Here is a 20,301-nt window from a genome sequence, read left to right as displayed (position 1 = left end):
GCTTTACGTACATCGTGTCATTTCATCTACATGACAACATCATGAGTTTGGTGCTGTGTCTGTCGCCATTTTCCAGATGAGAAAACTGAGGCTCAATTAGGTCAGAGTCAAGTTTGCATAGTCATGAGGCTATTGGCTTGTGGGTTCTGTCTCTAATCGTGAAGCTGGAGAGAAACTTCTTAGGGAAAAATTGCGCTTCCCCTGGTTCATCTCCCAGCCTTCGTCTTCAGTGATACTCTTCCTCCGCTGTAGCCTTATCTCATCTGTTTTTCCTAAGCTCTCTGACCTTGGGCATATGACCTCCGTGAATCTCAGTCTCCTCATCTGGAATAGGTTGAGGACTGTGGGGGTGCCCCACGATCTCCTCTAATTTTCAAAGGGCATGGCTTCTATCCATGTGATCCCCATGTGAGTCTGACGTGGAAATCAAAACAGGTCACAATTCTGGGATTCCAGTAAAATGACAATTAAAGCACTAAAATATTATTATTTAATGTTTACTCATTTTGGAGAGAGAGAAAGAGAGAGCGAGCGCACAAGCAGGGGAGGGACAGAAAGAGAGGGCGACAGAGGATTCAAAGCAGACTCCGCTCTATTAGCACAGAGCCCAATTCGGGGCTCTAATCCACGAACCGTGAGATCATGACCTGAGCCAAAGTTGGACGAGTAACTGACTGAGCCATCCAGGTGCTCCAAGCTGCTACAATATTTTTAAATTCCACCATTTACTGGACATCTGTTCTGTGTCGTACTTCTTACTAAACAGCATCTATACATGATTTCACTTTTTCCTTAACAAAATTATGAGGAAGGTATTATTAGCCCACTTCCCCTGGGGGACGCTGAGGTGTGCTGGGGCCCTGGCTTGCCTGGGGATCTCACCACTTGAAAGCTGCAGAGTCAGGAACCGAAGCCAGGCCTTCCTCACACCGAGGCTCCACGTAACCCAGCAGCCTACTCCCTGGCAGAGAAGAAGGGGGTCTTCGTGGCCTTGGGAGTGGGGATGGAGTGCCCAGAGAGGCCAGCGGGGCTGACCGGGCCTGCCTTCTCCCTCCAGGGCATCCTGGGATCGGGGCTGGCACTCAAAGTGCAGGAGCAGCACCGGCAGAAGCACTTTGAGAAAAGAAGGAAGCCGGCCGCTGAACTCATTCAGGTCTGTCTGCTTGCGGATGAGTCGGTAGGGACTGAGCTCGTGCATCCGCGTCTTGGGTGGGGACAGGGCTGTGTGTGCCTGCACAGCGGTGGGCGTGCCTGGGCCTGGGGACAGAGCCCAGGGCCGTGTGTGATTGTGGAGGGCTATGGGTGTCCTGTCTGTGCGGCGTGAACGTGACAATCCCAATGTTCGCCCATCCGCATTTGAAGACAAGTGAGGAAGACAAAGGACTTGGAGAGGGACCAAGGCATCCGCTGTTTTACTAACCATGTTGGAGAATTTGACTCTGGGTCCATACTAGGCTTCTCCTCCTTCTGCTTCCCACCCCTCTCCTGACCTAGGGACCCATAGGAAGCGCCAGCCCGGAGTCCAAGTGCTTAGCCCATCAACTACAAGGAGATGTGGCCCCTCACATCTGCCAAGGAGGGAGAACCCATACGCCAAGAGAAAGATGCCTTACGTGTGCCCAGTATTGGGCAGTGGGCCATTTGTAGACCAGTAGACCACCAGTGATCTAAGCACCAGTGAGCGTTAGATGCCGACCAGCTCCATCACTCCTGCCCCGTGGGCTTGACGTAGGGAGGACATTCAGGGGTGGGGGGAAAGGGCAGAAGTGTCCCCCTTAAACCGCAGAGGGAGTTCCTGCTTCGTGGTGCCGTGGGCCGTTGGGAACACAGAGAAGAGGAGGTGTGGCCCCCTGACTACAGCCACACAGGTCCAAGCGTGTGTGGGACCACCCACCGTGAAGTTGTGTCCAGTGTACTGAGGGGTCCCTAGGGGTCTGACACTACATGGTACACAGGGTTGTCCTACATCATGAAGTGTCCGAGCCAGTCTCAGTCTCTAAGGTCTGCTCCATTATCCCCCAAGCCCCAGGCCATCAGGGTATTCCTGAAGTTCTAGTATATCCGAATCAAACCCTCATCTCCCCGCCGTCTCTCACAGCCAAAGTGGCCCAAAGACAGTGTGCGTCCTCTTATCTGTTTAAGAAGTCTCAGGGAACCTCGCAGCCAGAGTAAACCCTGGCCCTTCTGGGGATTTTACCCCCAGGACCCTCCTCTCCTTCCACCGCATTTCTCCACAGCCCAACAGTACCAGTTATGATTCCAAGACGGCGGGTCAAGGAAGGTTTTCTTCCCAGAGGAGGTACACAAAGCCAGGAAGCCTGGTTTCTCTGGATATTACCTCAAGTGCATGTTTCAACCCCGACGAGTCAGGGGCTTAACAAAGGTTTTCAGTCCTGTGGGGTTCTGTGTGAGCGTTTCAGGTTGTCCGTCATTCTACCCCCTCTCTTCCCCTCCTCAGGCCGCCTGGAGGTATTATGCTACCAACCCAAACAGGATTGATCTTGTGGCAACGTGGAGGTTCTATGAATCCGTCGTCTCCTTTCCCTTCTTCAGGCAAGTGACGACCTGTCTGAACGCTCAGGGTGTGACTGGCCACCCCTCCACCATGGGTCTGTATCTGTGCCTGTGGCCTTTGAGTTTCTTGGAGAACAGAGACTGGTTCCCAGCTGTGCCACGCAGGAGGATCACCTGGGAGCTTAACCACACCCCCTTCCCCCCCCCCCTGTTAAGGGCCACCCCCCAGGCTATTTGAATCAGAAATGCCAAGAGTGGAGACCTGGCATTGGTATTTTTTTTTAATATTTGTTTATTTTTGAGAGAGAGAGTGCAAGGGGCAGAGGGAGAGGGAGACAGAGGATCTGAAGCAGGCTCCGGGCTCTGCACTGATAGCAGAGAGCCCGACATGGGGCTCGAACTCACGAACCGTGAGATCCTGACCTGAGCCTAAGTCGGACGCTTAACCGACGGTGCCACCCAGGGGCCCCCAAGCATTAGTATTTTTAAAGCTTCCCAGGGGACCCCAGTGTTGCACCAGTGGTTACCAGCTGGGCAGTGTGGAGCGGCCAAAAAGAGAAGTTCTGATCATTGTCTGAGCAGGGCCGGTGTCTGAGGAAGTGGGGAGCCAGTGCGGTGGGGGCCTCGCTCCCGGTTCTGGGTGCCTCTCCCACCTGGCCGTGGCCTGTACGCATAGACTCTTCTGGATGCTGGGAACAGGCAGGTGGAAGCAGCAGCAGCGGGAGGAATCCTCTGATCATCCAGAGGTGTTGTCTTGTGTCTTTAAGGTGGGAGATTAAATTAAAGGCCTCAGGACAAAAATGAAAAGCACTGCCCATGGCCAGCGCCTGTGGAAAGGAAAAGAGAACTTAGTATTCACTGCATATCCAATCCATCCAAGGTCTTCCAGTTCATACTCCAATCATCCCTCCCAGGCAGCCTCGGAAGCAGGCCAGAGGATCCCAAACATTCTGGAAGCATTAAAATCAATGAGGGGCGGGGCATATGGGTGACTCACTTGGTTGAGCATCTGACTTTGGCTCGGGTCATGATCTCACAGCGCACAGGGCCTGCGTCTGATCTTCTGCCCCCACCTCTCTCTGCCCCTCCTCTGTGCACACTTCCCCTCTAAAATAAATATTTAAAAAGATCAGTGGAGGGTTTGGGGAGCTCAAGTCCTATACCCGCCTTTGGCCGTTTCCATGGCGCTGGCCCAGTAAAGCATCTTGGACGGATGCCCCAGGGCGAGTCTGGCAGAGCGGCTCACGGTCCCTTCCCGGAGACAGGCTGAGTGGTCAGGTCACCAGGCTCCTCTCACTAGCGGGGGGAAGCTGGGGCTCAGAAACTTGGGGCGTTTTGGCCAATGTGTGCCACATCAAGAAACCGCAGAGCCCATGGTCTCTTCACTACCTGGGCTACGGAAACACACCCCGCTTCTCCGGGTTTGGAGGCTGTGGCCCTGAGCCGGGAGTTTACGCGTGTGGGTAGAACGCAGAATGTGTAGGATTCCTGGTTGGGAGAAACAGCCGAGGGACCTGAACCTCCCATCTGAGTTGGTCCCTGCTCTGAAGCCTGTTTCTGCCACTGGCCTTTGGTTTCAGGGATCCTTGTGTGACCTGATCATAGCTGAGTGGTCCCCTCCATCCCTGTCCCACCCACCTATCATGAGACCTGCATCCAGCCTCAATTTTCCCTTCAACCCATCACCAGATTGTGGTACAGATTTAGGGAAATTCAAGAGACCTGGGTTCTTCTGGCTCATTTCACTGCATAAAACCTTCCAGTGGATGACCGTGACAAAGAGAATGAAGCCCAAAATCTGACCGTGACCTACAGGCTCCGAAAGCTCAGGCCCCTGCTGGCCTCTCCCATCTCATTCCTGCAGAGACCCTAGTGGCATGTGCTATTCCTACCCAGGGCATCCAGTCCGCCAATCATAGGTGACTGGCAAAGGAATCGAATCTGGATCCTGAGGGCAGAGAGAAGCCGTTTGAGCCCAAGTGTGATCTGATCAGATCTGTATTTCAGGGAGATGACAGAAAGAGCATGGAAGCCTACTGGACGGACTCAGGATTCTAGGCAAGGAGACCAGTTCTCAAATGAGTGCAGGATTCAGGGTGAGAGCCAGCCAGCGCTTAGCCCAAGGTAGAGGCTAAAGAAGGCTGGTGGAGGGGGGACCCGAAAGTGAATAAGCAGGGGAGGGGGGTAACTCAAGGAGTTATGGCTGGTGGAGGAGTCAAGGAGATGGAAGAGTCAAGGCTTCCAGAAACCAGTGACTATGTTTGGGTTTCTAGACTGCATCTCTTACCAGTCATTAGATTCATTGGCTCAGTTGATGGCCTCCATGGCTCCCTTTGATTCTAAATTCTACTTTTGCTGTAATCATTTTGGGTCGGGGATAACGTCAGTCTTCTTTTGGGTCACAAGAGCCTTCGAAGGGGCAGGTGACCTCCCTTGAAAAGGCAAGAGTGACCTTGGACTCGGAGACAGACATGTGCAACCACACTGAGCTCGGAACCAAGGTGATTTCTGTTCGCTGTGCAGCCCAAGGTCTTGGCAATAGGCCTATTCTTTTGGGATGATTTATTATAAATAAGGCATTGTCGTGGCTGTCAGAGATTCGGAGGAAGACACTGTGGGCAGGGCTGCTGTGATAGGGGGATGGTTTTTAAACTGAGAGAGAACACTTGTTTCTTTCTTTCTTTCAAGGACAAAAGTAGTATAAAGTCACTAGCAAGACTTAGCATCTCCAACTAGAGCCACTTAGCAACTGTTCTGAAACAAGGCCGTCCCTTGGGAGAAGAATGCCTCTGAATGCCAGTCCCCTTCATACATTGAATAATAATGGTGATAATTCACGGATGTGTTCTCACCTGGGTTTTTTTTTTTTTTTTTTTGTCTTTCGTTTATGCTTAAAAAAAAAAACATTATTGAGGTATGTTTCACATACTGTAAGAAGGTTTCACTTACCTTAAAAAGTACCCCTTGAAAGTGAACAATTCATTGGTTTTTAATATAGTCACAAAATGGAGCATTCATCACCACTGTCTCATTCCAGAACATTTTATTGCTCCAGAAAGAATCCCTGCACCCTTTAGGAGTTATTCCTGATTCCTCCTTTCCCCCAGCCCCTGCAAGCCCTAGCCTATTTTCTGCCTCTATTCTACCTGTTCGGGACTTTTCATATAAAAATGAAATCTTATGTGGTCATTTATGTGTGGTTTCTAGCATTTAGCATGTTTTCAGGTCTCATCCAGGTTGTCCTGTGTATCAGAATTTGATTGCTTTGTATGGATGAGTAATATTCTATTATCGGTGTGCCACTTTGTTTACCCATTCATCAGACAGACAATGCACATTTGGGTGGTTTCCATTTTTTGGCTGTTATGCTGATGTACACGTTGTATGGACATGAGTTTTCAATTCTCTTGGGCTTATACCTGGGGGTGGAATTGGCAACACTGTGTTTAACTTTTTGAGGAACTACCAGACTGTTTTCCGTGGTGGTGGCATCATCTTACATTCTTCTCAAAGATTTGAAAGGATGGTGTTGTGGGGCTGTATCAGAGTTCAGTGCAGTCCTTTGTGAGTTCACAGGCTATATCTGGTTAGGCCTAGTGCTGATGGATGATGGTGTTGCCTTTTTGTTTTTATTTTCTGCTACTATTTAAAATTATAAACTAATTGCTTCTGAATTATAAAGAACTTCAGAGAGCTATGAGTCGAAGCCCAGATCTTCTGATTTATTGGCTTGTGGAGACTGTGTCTACTTAGTACAGGTAGTATGGGGAGGACCTTAGGGAATGGTAGTTGCACATAATAATGTGCAACTACAGATGAAAGCAGACATTAGAAACTACATGTTGGGGCACCTGGGTGGTGCAGTCGGATAAGTGTCTAACTTCGACTCAGGCCATGATCTCACGGTTCGTGAGATCAGAGTTCGAGCCCCACATCGGGCTCTCTGCTGTCAGTGGGAAGCCTGCTTCAAATCCTCTGTCCTCCTCTCTCTGCACCTCCCCCTCCTCCCAAAATAAACATTAAAACTTAAAAAAAAAAAACACATGTTGCTTTCCATTGACAGGGAACCTGCATACCATTTGGTTCCCTAAAAGTGTTGGTAGAATGATCTAGAATACATCTGTGCTGTCTAATGTGGTACCACTAGCCAGATGTGGCTTTTGAGCATCTGTCTGTTACTCATGCAATTGAGAAATCACATTTTCCATTTTATTTAATTTCAACTTAAATAGTCAGGTATGACTTGTGGCTACCATATTGGACATTGTACCTCTGAAATCATTAGACATTAGACTAAAATGGAGATAAGACTTAGGCCCCAGAGGTAGAAGCCTCTTGACCAAGAAGACCCAGTTAATTTTTTTGTATAACCAGAACCTGTTCCTTTTATGACCAGTGTCAAGATTGTTGGAGTGCTTAGCAGTAGAGAAGGGGGGACATATCCAGTCATCCATCACGCTGGCCAAGATGGACCTGCTTTCGTACGTGCTATCTCATTGAATCTTTAGAATTTCATGGAAGAGCAGCAGAATTAACTCTATTTTCATAGGCCAGATATTATAGGTGAAGAGTAAGCATCAGTGAGATTCATTAGCTCGCCTATGTTGCCCCCGCCCCCCAATACATAAAGAGAAAAACCAAGGTCTTGTGTCAAAGCCCATTGTATCTCTGGGAAGACAGAGTTTTTCAGGGAGAAAATTGGGTAAAAGTAAGATGAGACAAGGGTTACTGGGATAAGAATACCCATTTCTGAAGATTATTGTTGCGAAGGTCAAATCGGATAGGATGTGCAGAAGCACCTGTTACAGTACCTGGCTTACAGCAGGTGTCCAGTCTCTGCTGCCTGAATCTGGGCTGGAAGGAAGTATTGGTGTTAGAGCAGGAAAAGAAGACACTTCGCACCCTAGGAAACCACGACAGTGACAGCAGGGCTAAAACACCCCATCTGGAATGTGGTTACAAATCTTTTATCTCTTTATCCCATTCATTCATTCACTCACTCACTCACCCACCCATTCACTCACTCACCAAGCATTTATTGAGCCTCTCTCATTTGCAAGTACTGTGTTTGGCACTGGGGACATGACAGGGAACAGAAATGGGTCCACTGTGCTGATCGTGTCACAAGGTTGGTGGAGATACAGACAGGGAAGTGGCCACTGGATGTTTATCGCTTGGAGTGTGTTGGGGCCTTGAAGCCAGCTCACAAGGAGTAAAGAGTGACATGAAATGAACGTGTGGGGACAGGAAGTGCATGTGACAGCTGGGGAGGAATGTGGGGCCAGGGCATTTTCCTTGACAGGAAGGGTCTAATGGAGAGGGATCCGTGTGCACACGGGGGAAAGAGAAAGGCAGGAGGAGAGAGCGGGCAGAGGTGTGGGTTCTGAAGCGCGAGTGGAGGATGGGTGTCAGGATCACAGACCTTGCATCCGCGTGCTCAGAAGAAGCCCTCAGAAGGGCAGGGCCATGTGTACGCGGCTGCTGACCTGGTGGTGGGACACGGGGCAGATCTCTCTCAGTGAGAAGTGAGTCAAATTCGTAGCCTAGGAGAGAAAGCAGAGGCAGGAAGTGTGATGATAGAGGTTGCATAGAATCCTTGTCCTGGAGAGAGAGAAAGGAACGGGGAGGGGGGGAACTCTGCCTCTAACACTGCTCCCCACAACACCCCAGTGCACGTCCTGCCCTCCACCCACCCCCACCCTTTTCTTCTCCTCTCAGTGCTCTCCCCACCTCCAGAGGCAGACATCCAGAGCATTCTAGAAAAGCAGAGTGTTTTCTGTGCACATGCTTCAGGCAGAGAGATGGACCCAGAGGAAGTGACCCACCCAAGGCCACCCGGGACTAGTTGGGGAGCTGAACCGTGAGCTGGGAAGGCCCCAGCCAGTCCCTCTGCTTCTCTGTCATGATGCCTCGTATTCTGTCCCCATTTCTCCCTCCGCGACATCCCAGTGATAGTCCCCTTATTCATTCAATATTTTTTTTTAATGTTTTATTTATTTCTAGGAGACAGAGAGAGACAGTGTGAACAGGGGAGGGTCAGAGAGAGAGGGAGTCACAGACTGAAACAAGCTCCAGGCTCCGAGCTGGCAGTCAGCACAGAGCCCGATGCGGGGCTCGAACCCACGAACCGCGAGATCATGACCTAAGCGAAAGTCGGACGCTTAACNGCTCCAGGCTCCGAGCTGGCAGTCAGCACAGAGCCCGATGCGGGGCTCGAACCCACGAACCGCGAGATCATGACCTAAGCGAAAGTCGGACGCTTAACCGACTAAGCCACCCAGGCACCCCTTATTCATTCAATATTTATCGTGCATTTACCACGTGCCGGGGTTCTGGGGTGCTCAGATTTCAGAGCTGAGAACAGCAGAGGGCCTGCCCCAAGCCACTCATAGAACTTCCACGTGGTTGTAAAACTGTGATCCGAGTACATTGCCTCTGGTGAAGAGACTCGCCCCTCCCAGACCCTGGGGCTTTGGATAAGAAACTCCAGCAGCCACCCCTCCAGCTGGAACTCGAAGGATGAGCAGTACTGTTCTGGGCAGAGCCTGGGCAAAAGCTCAGAGTCTGGAATGTGTGCATGCCCCACATGGCCTCGTGGTCAGGATGGGGGCGGGGGGCTCTGAAGCCAGGTCACCTGGGTTCGCATCCTGAGTCTGCGACCTCCTAACTATAAGACCTGGAGCAACTTTCTTAACCTCTCTGTGCCTTAGTTTTGTATCAGGGAAATGGGAATGATGCTACTTTCCTCATAGAGTTGTTTTGAGGTTTAAGTGAGTTCATCTATGAAAAGAACTTAAAATGGTATGTGCCTAGTAATTATCACTCATTAAATGTTAGCGACGATGGTGGTGATGTCGACTACAATGACATGGTGGTGACAGAGTGATGGGGTGTGTGGCTGCTGAGTGATGAAATTCTGGGTTTCCTGGTCTGTCCCCATTGCTACACTAATCCCCTGAGCGCAGCACAAGGCCTGGGCCAGAGGAAGTACTCAGCAACCGTTCTCTGGGTGAGTAAGTGAGTGAGTGGCCCGGAAGAGCCCTGAGACTGTAGATCCACGCTGGGGATCTGGCTGGGGAAACCCGTTCTCATCACTGATTCCCAGCCACACTCACCATCTTGTCCTAGAGCTCTACTGTGGCCCACCATCTTTGTCAAAGGGAAGCTTCAGGCACATCGTGGGGAGAGGGGAAGCTGTTCATGTAATTTATACTTTCTTTATGTTTTTCTCTCTCGTCCCCTCCTAGGAAAGAACAGCTGGAGGCAGCAGCCAGGTACGTTTCTGATCACAAATTGCCTTCTTCCCACCACCATGTGGGGACAGAGGGTCCAGTTCAATATGGTGGAGGGCCCTGGGGCAGCGTGCTGGCTATGAGACAGAGTTTGGGGCTGACTACTATTGCCAACTGCCATATTCCTCTACCATTTTCATGTTAATGTCCACAAGGACACCTCAACTGTGATCTTGGCCGCAGTCACTTAGTGAGGAGGATGCCGTTCTGTGCCCGGAATCCCGCATGTGTTTATCTCACTTGTTCCTCACAACCACAGTGTAAGACAGTCCTGAGTACCCCCAACTGTGGACTGAGATTGAGGCTCAGAGAGTTTGAGTTGTCCCCCTTGGATAACACAGCGACTGAGAGGCAAGATCAACATTCAGCCTTGGGTCTGAATATTAAGACCACCTTCTTTCCATTATATATTGGTTCATTTGCTTCTTGAGTTCACGGGTGGCTCCCAGAAAGTGAATCAGGACTATAATGCATGATGCCCAGTAAACCACGCTCACCACAGGCTGCTGCAGAGCCAACACTACCACTGGGCTTCAGCATTGTGAGCACTTTTTGCCCCTCCCTTTCTTCTCCCTCTCAAGAAGATGTCACAGTAGCGGGGACACTGTGGACCCTGCTCGAGATTGCAACGAAAACAGATGCCTCTCACAAACGTCAGTGTTTATATATATATCTATAAATATAAATAACTATAAATACAGATGGCATTTAATCTATCATGTTGAGCAACTACTTGTGAGGCCTTGTAGTCTCCTGGACACAAAGTTCAACAACTGTCCTTCTGGAATTGACAGAATTCGGGCAGAGAGGGTAGCAGGACCCTGGGCCCCATGGTAGGGGAAATACTCGAAGCCAGTGACCTTTGGGAAGCTGAGCCAAATCCTCTTGAATGGAGTCCGTGATGGAGCCCTGTCCCATACATAATCCCTCTTGGAAGAAACAGCTACAGACACACCAGTTAAATCACACACAGAACAGTTAGGACCTCCTGCTTCCTTTGTGCGTGTTTTCAAATGGATGGAGCATTTCCTGCCTGGACCCGGTTTGGACTGTAGGGGCGTTTGGGGAGGTGGCAGAGGAGGGCAGGGATGAGTGGCAATGACCTCAGGGCACCTTTGCTAGAGGACCTGTAGCAGCTCACAGAGGCAGGTGGGGAGACACCTCAGATATCCTCTCCCAGATACATCTGTAGAAGCCGAGGTGCCCCTTCATAGAAGAGGGTAGACTCACCCCAAATTGCAGGTCTCAAGACTTCCACGGGTACCTTGTCCTCTCCTTCTCTCATGAGTCACAGGGTTTTGCATCATGCAGGCGTTGACGCTGTCAACCTGAGAGCCTTTTCTATACATACAGGAACAGAATTCAGCCAAATTGTAATGTACGTGCAATATACCACTGTGCCCTGGATTATGCACTTCCGGCTTCATGAGAGCCTGGGTAGATGCCTTCTGAGGCTTTGCTGGGGATGCCACCACGATCGTCAGAAAAGGGCTGTCTGGAATCTCAGCAAGTTGCTCATGCGCCTCTCAAGAACTCTGTCAGGGGTGCAGAAGGAAAACACATTTCACGATTTCTCAGGGTTAGAGTTCTGGGGTGTTTGCTGGCTCCTTCTCCCCCGGAGAAGAAGATCAGTTACATAAGTCACTCCGTCTCCCTCGTCTCGGCTCAGGCACAAGTATTTTGGGTTTGTTCAGCAAACGGGTTGGCTCACCAATTGGCAGGTGTGATTACAGCCGGGAGGCAGGGTGTGAGACCTAGAAGAAGTTATGGGCAAACTGTCGACAGAGGCATCAATTCCTTTACCCAAGAGGGCAGGGAGCAAGGTGAGAGAATGATCAGCAGTGGGCGCATGCATTAGATGTATGCTTGCCGATGGCCATTCCCCACCTTTGTGTTAGCTTCTTCAACAAGCTGCCAGCTAACTGGTGTTTCAGTCTCATTCATTATTTTCTAAATAGCTGGAATCAGAGTGGAGTTCATCTCCTTGTCCCCTCCAAGCATGGGTGGTCCACACTTCTGTTTATTTGTTGGGCTGATGTAAGTGTTCTGTTTTCTGTGACTTAACATATCTCAATCCTGCATTGGGAGAAGAAAAAGAAATTTTGTTAACTTATTGGGAAGACCTCAAGCCCATGGCTGCTTACAAAGCTGTTGCCTTCCTTCCCCCCCAAACTCCTGCCACCCCACACCTCAGAGGGTCGACAGAGAGATGAGCTTCTCTAGTGCCGAGGATGGGGCTGTGTTGACTGCTTTGATTCATGTGGACTTTTTTTGAGGAACTTCAGTTTTACTGACTTGCTTCCTACGATGGCTGGGAGGTTGGCCCAGATCATTTTATGCTTCTCAGGATCTGTGATTCTGAGGCTAATCAGAAGAAAGAGAACCAGCTTCTCTTGTGGGCTCACAAGGAGTTGAACACTTTTCCTAGGTCGTCTGCATTAATTCTTATAAAAACAGAGGCAGCCAACGCACAAACACACATTCATCCCCTCTTACCCCCTCATGGTGCCCTAGGTAGGACTCAGGACTTCCCTATTAAAGCCTTTGTTTTATATATAGTCAAAACTTGATCTCTTGTCCTCTTTAGACCATGAGCTAACACAGTGCCTGAAGGGTAGGGTGTACCTCCCTCCCAAGTATTTGCTGAAGGAATAAATAAATGACTTAACGAAGGGAGTTTTATACCATCGTGTTACCTGTGTGGAGACTGAGCTCAAGCGTTTAGTTAACTAGCACCTGAGCCAAGCACAGAAGTAGCCAAGGTGGAGATTTCAAGTTCAGGTCTGTCTGACTGGACCAGATCATATCAGGCTGGGGTGCACTATGCACATCGGATTTCCATGCCCTCCTTGTACTCAGGAAGTCACTAGCGAGTGAGCTCAGTTAGCCTCACAGACACATGAACTTGGCATTTTTTCCATCTCAGCTAGGAACTCCTGTTTCACCTCTTCGTATAGCTCAGTCCTTCATTTTAGTTGGGACTCCATCTAATGTCACCTCCTGAGAAAGTCCCTCTTGGACCCTCTACCCACACCTCATCAGTCTCTATGCCCTTAATCCTACTTCATTATCATTGTTAGCATTGATGAATATCTAACATAGTATGTATTTGTTTCTCATTTGTCTTCTGTATTAGATAAAATGCCTCTGAGGGGCTAGACTCTGTTTTGTTCACTGCGTCATCTCCAGCACCTAAAACAATGCCTGGAACACAGCCTGAGATATGGTTAGCTTTCAGGAGATATTAACTTACTGGAAAAATTGGGTGGATGGCTGGATGGATGGGTGGATGGACAAACTCTTATTCTACAAGTGTCATAAACCCAACTGAAACTACCTTGGACTAAGAGGGAAATGTAATGGCTCACATAGTCACCCAATAGAGAGGGTGTGATCCCCAGGAAACAAGGAATGAAAGCCTTCTGGGATTTCTCTTTTCCTCTCTCATCTCTGCTTCTCCTTTCTGGTTTCACTTTCTCCCTGCCATTCCGCATGCTGATGAAGATGTGGATCCAAGCAGCCCTATGATTACGTATTTTCCCCTCTTTATCTGTCCTTCACTCGACTCTAAACCCCAGGGAAGCACTTAGTTTGACCCAATCTGGGTCACATTCTTATGCTTCAGACAATCTGTATGACCCAGAGAGAAAGAGGCTACTACTGGCTAAACTTGGGGTCCTGTGTCCACCTGTTAGAGCAAGTGGTGTGGGTTCAAGATGCTATGATTGACACCTCGCAGTAGAGTCATTTGGTTGAAGTTGGGAGGAATCAGTGCCCCAGAAGAATAGTGTCCTTTTCCCCCAGAGTATCGGGGATGAAACATAAAGCAGACAAATATGCTAGTTGCCCATGACAGGCATAAAAATTCCACCTGAAAACATTCAAATGCCTAAAAATAATACTGCATTAAAGAACATCGACAATAGACCATACCGAGGCTCATTTATTCTATAGATAATACCAGAAAAGATTGATTGTTTACATTGGGAACATCATTTAAAACATCAAATGCAACTATTCAGTAAACGTGCAGCAGAGCCAATCATTAGAGGCATTTGCCTGATAGAAAATCGTGTTTTTGTGAATTTTCAAAACAGGTAACTGTGTTGACAGTAAGTGCTTACTTGAGCCATATTGTTTACTTTGTATTTTCAAACAATTCAATCTTAAAACAGTGGCATCCAGGACTCTGCTCTTCTGTTTTCATCTTTGGAGAGGGAAGATGTTCATCCGGGCATCTTCCTTTCCTGTATCGTTATGTCCTTCCCATTGCAGAGCCCTCACATTTAGCAGAGGATCATTCTTTGGGTCAAAGAATTTAAATATAATCACAATAATTTATAGAGGTAGGTGATTTGCACAGGGCCCTGCAGCTAGACGGTAGCAAGAACAAAATCGATCTGATTCAGCTAGCCCCACGATGTGTGTACCCAGCCACACTGCTGGGCCTTTTAAGTCCCTGGGAACAGTTAAGTGACTGTAATCAGTCACCACCGGTGTCCCCTTTGGCTTGTTTTGTTTTCTTCTACTCTTCCTTGGCTCTCTGTAACTGAAGTCCCTGCTATGAGAGGAGGTAAAATTCACGCTTTACTTCCTCCCTGTGACACTGACCCCATGAAATTGATCTCGCACGGTGACAGATGATGTTGGCAAGAAATCTCTTTCCACGCCCTAGAATCAACATCTGTTAAAGACATGCAGGAATTTAGAGATCAATCAATTAATCCAATCCCCTAATTTTGCTGATGGGAAAATTATTACCTAGGAGCAAAATAAAAGACCTGGACACAATTCCATAGCCGGTAATATTGTGTCCTGCCATGCAGTCCCGGCTGCAGAGTAGCTGAGATGCAGAGGTAAGATTTGGACCAAGTTCGTTAACCTCTCAGAGCGGTCTCCAACATGCCCTGAGGGCTTAGTCTTCATGTTCCTTTTGGAATATGGGGTAGTGCCTATTTATAACACCCCTTTGCCTCTGAATTATGAGCTATTGAGAAATCGGAATCAGAAATGGATCAAAACATAGGTCACCTTTGCTGGGTGAAGCAGGATTGTCTTGGAAGCAACAGTGAGTGTCCTAACACTTCCCACTACGTTTGGCTTTAGGGCCAGCCACACAGAGCAGACACTCTCCCTCCCAGACCCCTGGGGCCATTGCTTGTCTGACCCCGTGCAGCACCGACAGCTGGAGAGAGACCACGTATGACCTTGAATACAGAACTGACCTTCAATACGGAAGCCCACCCAATCGAGAAGATGAGTCAATGGCTATTTCACACACCCCATAATCAGATAATCACCTCTTTCCAGAAGATGAAGCCAGCAGAAGACCAGAGATTTCTTCTCAATTCTTCTAATTGTGGGGAAATTCCATTTTTATCGCTTTGCTAAAGTATGCAAAAAAAGATGGTCCTCCCTACCCTTCATGTAGTCCCCTGTGCCTATGAGTGCATCATTCCTTAGCACACAAAAATGTGTCACAGCTCTCCTGCTTGGTTATCAGTCTGAAAACAGTCCTCGTGCACCCACTGTTCCCTCATTGTTTGCTGTCTTAGTTTCCTAAGGCCACCATAACAAATGACCATAAACTGGGTGACTTAGATCAATAGAAACTTATCATCTCACTGTTCTGGAAGACGGGCGTCCAAAATCGAGAGGTCAAGAAATCAAGGAATCAAGAGCCATATTCCTCCAATGGCTGTAGGGAAGAACCTTTCCTTGCCTCCTCCCAGCTTCTGGTAGTTGCTAGTAATCCTTGGCCTTCCTTGCTCTTGTGGACCCAACCCTCTATTTTCTTTTATTTTTTATTTTTTTAATGTTTTTATTTATTTCTGAGAGAGACAGCGTGAGCAGGGGAGGGGCAGAGAGGGAGACACAGAATCTGAAACAGGCTCCAGTCTCTGAGCTGTCATCACAGAGCCTGATGCAGGCCTTGAACCCACAAACCGTGATATTATGTCCTGAGCTGAAGTCGGACACTTAACCGACTGAGCCACCCAGGCGCCCCCCAACACTCCATTTTCTGCCTCTTTTTTCCCGTGGCCTTCTTCTCTCTGTGTACACCTGTGTCTCTCTGTACCCAAACCTCCCTTTCCTTTCTCTTATAAAGACACCAGTCACTGGATTAAGAGCTCACCCTACTCCAGTATGACTGCATCTCAACTTGGTTACATCCAAAAAGACTCTGTTTCCAAATAAGTTCACATTACAGCTATCAGGTCAGGGGCTTGGGCATATATTTTGGGGAACATATTTCGGCCTTTCACACTTGCCAAAGGCAAGCACAATTGGCTTGCCTACAAGGTAGGAAACTGTCTGAGCAGATCCAGGATCCATGATTTCGAGAGGGACACTTCGAGAGTTAGATTCCAATGTCCCCTGCACAGATGAAGACACGAGACCTCAGCAAGGTGAAACAACTTACACAAATCCGGGCCCAAATCGTGCAAATAGGATTGGATCCTATGTCCACCTGGCTCCCTCCTGCTCTGTGGTCCTCTCTCCTCTTTCACCAGGGACTAAAAATAATGAGGTGGTGGAATTAGGAGGTAGTCATAGCAACAGGAGCTGGGAACAGACTCCAGAATTAGACCATCAGACCTCAGTGCCTGGCTGCCCTGCTTACTGTGTGATCTTGGGCAACTCAAGCAGCCTCTTATGTCCTCATGTCCTTATCCATGAAGTGGGGGTAATAATAGGAACATCCTCGTAGGCTGGTTGGAATGATACGTGTGGCCCAGTACATAGCAAATGCTCACTAGAGATGACTGCCAGTCCTTTGGGATGTTATTCATACGTGAGATTTGGGAACATGGAGAAAACCATTCTTCTAGGAGAGCAACAGAAGTATATTGCTCCTCACTCACATCAGTGTATGAGTCTGTATCCTCCGAGTACCAGCTGTAAATGTCCTGGAATTGTGCTCATAGATTTTCCAAGATTCACTGGATCAGAATCCAAGTAGGCCATTGGCCCAGCTAACTGTGCAAACCTCTCCGGATGATAGAGAACCAGATGAACACACCAGGGTTATTTCCAAGTCGTGAAGCCGTTCCTCTAGCCCAGCAGGCAGTTGAGTCACGATCCTACCTCCTTGCCCCTGGTTTATCTGTCCCCATCCTTCCTCAACCTAGACAGAAACCACCAGTCAACTGGCCTAGGCTGCCTCATCACTAGAAGGAAGAGGATGGAATAGGGGATCCCTAGGCCACTTCAGGTCCTGTGTGCTATGAGTTTGTGGCCACGGCAGCAGAATTGGACCCATGTTATTTTGCTGCGTTGGACACTGAGTTATGGGTCCCTTTTAAGAATCTTGAGTACATGATCTTGGACACGTTGCCAAACCTCTATGTCTCAGTTTCCCCATCTATATAATAGTTATGGTGAGGGTACCTACCTCCTAGCACTGTTGTAAGAATTAGATGCTCAGAAGAGAGCCTTACCCATGACGAGTATTACATAGGGCTTGCTTTTATTATTATCACTATTATTATCCTGACTGGCATCCACACTTCTAGGTTTTCTGTGTCTATAGGCTTTGCCATATGGTGCAGGCATGGTTTAGAAGGCAGATCAACATAGATTGGAATCCTAGCTTTGCAATACTTTCCTCCTCCCGCTTACCCTCCATCCTTCTTTCCTCCCTTCCTTCCTTTAACAGCCCTGCTTCATGTTAGACCATGTAAATTCCCAGAAAATTGAAACTCATAGTCTAGAGGGGAAACAGATGTTTCAGCCATGTAGTGTGGAGGGTGCTGGTATGGGAATTTTACAGACACAGGGGTAGAGAGAACAACAAAGGGAGGGAGCTCTGAGTTCTACCTACAGTGGGAGATCAGGAAAGGATCCACACAGGCACTTTGCTTTCATCTGTCAAGGGCTAGTAGCTTTTCACTGGGCTAGGAGAGGCATTAAGACCCTAATTTTGTCCCTTCCCTCCTTCATGCTTTCATCCTTCAGACTAACAAGCATTGAGTCCCTAGGCCTATGATCTTTCCACATGCCATCCATTTCTATATGATAAATCCCTAGGAATGCCAATTCCATAAAGAAGACTGGCATGCAGGTGTCACAAGGAAAATTCACAAAAGGCATATATAAATGAGTCTTCATTTCTCTACAGGGAAACTTATTTTGTAGCTAGTCACAAAGTATATGAGTTATTTGGTCCCCCCAGCTCTACTATGAACAGTGTGAGAGCCTAGAGAAATTGCCACTGTCTTTCTCAATGTTGATACAATGGAGGGTATGTCAAGTTCTGGGCCCTAAGGCCACTCCACCTTCATCGTCATCTAATCCCTAGTTAAGATTTCTCATTTCATTAAAAAGAAATAAAGTCAAGATAGCAACTTTCATTCATGGCCTTTTCTCAGAAAAAATAGGACACCAAAGCCTCAGAGGTTTGGCACATGGATGGTGACAGGTGTTTTGTTTGTTTCATTACCTCTTTGTCTTCTCTGTCTTTCTTGGGGCAGACCATGGTGCTAAAGGAGCCTTCTGAAAGAGGGCTGAATATCTTGTGTAAGGACCCACCCTTCCCATCTGGAGAGATGGGAGGATGAAAGAATGAAGGAGAGAAGGGAAAAAATTAGGGCTTTATCCCCTGTGGGTGGGATTGGCTGCTCTTTGCTAGTCACTCAGTCTGTGCTCATGGGGCTTTCACAACAAATTACACAAGACAAATTGACCACTTCTTCCAAAACTCTTCTCTTGGCTGCAGTGATGCCATAGTCTTGGTTTGTTCACCATCCATCTATTCATCATCCATCCACCCATCCATCCATCCATCTATCCCTCACCCATCCATCTATCCTCTTTTTTAATGTTTATTTCTTTATTTATTTTGAGAGAGAGAGAGAGAGAGATTGAGAGAGAGCAGAAGAGGAGCAGAGAGAGAATCCCAAGCAATCTTCTGGCTCTCAGTGCAGACCCTGACGCAGGGCTCGATCCCATGATGAGATCATGACCTGAGCTGGAGTCAAGAGTCAGACACTCAATCAACTGAGCCACTCAGGTGCCCCCATCCATTCTCTTTTTCAATGACTATTTGATAGACCTTCCTGTGTCCCAGGAACCATTTTAGGGATTATAGCTACAGATAAGAAAGACAAGGCCTGCAAGTGTTTACTTGACAGAATGCCTCTTAGTCTTCCTTCCTAACACATCCCCAACTCAACTTTTGTTTTTAAATTTTTTTTTTGAAATTGAGTTAGCTCTTCCAGGACACATGCTCAACAAAGGTGACATGAGGAGGGTGGAGAATATAGTCCCAAGGGAAGTCGTTCACTGTGCACAATTTGCCTTTGACATTCTTTCATTTACCTCCTAGGTTTTCTCCATTCCAATGTTTCCATGACATCACAGCCTCATTGACAACTACTCCCCACTAACCCCATCTTATTCCATATCCTGGGTAGGAGGACAGGGAGGAATTGCATTTAAATGTACCACTCTTAGGGACTCCTGGGTAGCTCAGTCAGTTGAGTGTCCAACTCTTGATTTTGGCTCAAGTCAAAATCCCAGGGTTATGGGATCAAGTTCTGTGTCAGGCTCCACACCGAGCCTCTCTATTTGCCCCTCGCCCCCACTTATATGCTCTCTCTTTCTCTCTCTCAAGTGAAAAATTAAAAAAATAAAAATAAATAAAAGTATTACTCTTAGGTCTCTCTCTGAACCTTGCTTATAAGAACCTTTGTATGAGTTTTTAATGTGCAAAAATGAGTGTAGAGCTGTATTTGAGAATAGGGACAAAAGAGACTCTATACAATGGAATACTACATGGCAATAAGAAAGAATGAAATCTGACTGTGTGTAGCAACGTGGATGGAACTTGAGGGTATTATGCTGAGCAAAATAAGTCAGGCAGAGAATGACAGAAATCATATGTTTGCACATATAGGAGGATTAGGAGGAACTTAACGGAGGACTGTGGTGGAGAAGAAGGGGGGTAAAATGGTGGGGGAGAGGGGGGAGGCAAACCATGAGAGACTCTTGAATGCTGAGAACAAACCGAGGGCTGATGGTGGGGGAGAGAGGAAGGGGGGTGATGGGCATGGAGGAGGGCACTTGTGGGGATGAGCACTGGGTGTTATATGGAAACCAGCTGGACAATAAACTATTTTAAAAAAGAGAGACTGACTTGAATTGGGAGTGAGAAAAATCCAGACTAGAGCAGGAAAGGACTCAACTTGGAGAAATGGGTCAGAATCCAGCAGGATGGCCTAACCTGGGGAGAGTATCTAAATTACTTTTTAATTTAATTTAATTTTTCAATTTTAATTTTATGGGGAAAAAACATTTGCATGGTTCATAAATCAAAATAATATTCGAGCCGTACAGTGAAGTGTCATAGTCCGACTCTTGTCCCCATCAACCCTTTTCCACCACCCCAACCCCCACAGGTCATTTCTTCTTCTTCTTCTTCTTTTTTTTTTTTAATTTCTAGGGTATCTTTCTCTCCAGTTTCCTTATGCAAATACAAAGCAATATTAATTTA

General features: G+C 47.7%; 1 protein-coding gene across 1 annotated transcript in view; it reads left to right on the top strand.

Annotated features, from left to right (window-relative positions):
• Nucleotides 1-20,301, top strand: part of KCNQ3 (potassium voltage-gated channel subfamily Q member 3) — a 52,492-nt gene that overhangs the window by 13,674 nt on the left and 18,517 nt on the right. The window contains exons 6-8 of the mRNA XM_039221190.1: nucleotides 1,058-1,153; nucleotides 2,459-2,553; nucleotides 9,762-9,788. Coding sequence (XP_039077121.1) covers nucleotides 1,058-1,153; nucleotides 2,459-2,553; nucleotides 9,762-9,788 — 218 coding nt within the window. The remainder of the gene's footprint in view (nucleotides 1-1,057; nucleotides 1,154-2,458; nucleotides 2,554-9,761; nucleotides 9,789-20,301) is intronic.

The sequence above is a fragment of the Hyaena hyaena genome, unplaced genomic scaffold (genome assembly GCF_003009895.1).
Source record: "Hyaena hyaena isolate Hyena2069 unplaced genomic scaffold, ASM300989v1 scaffold_954, whole genome shotgun sequence".
NCBI lineage: Eukaryota > Metazoa > Chordata > Mammalia > Carnivora > Hyaenidae > Hyaena > Hyaena hyaena.
Note: the sequence above shows the minus strand (reverse complement) of the source record. Positions and strands in the feature narration are given on the sequence as shown.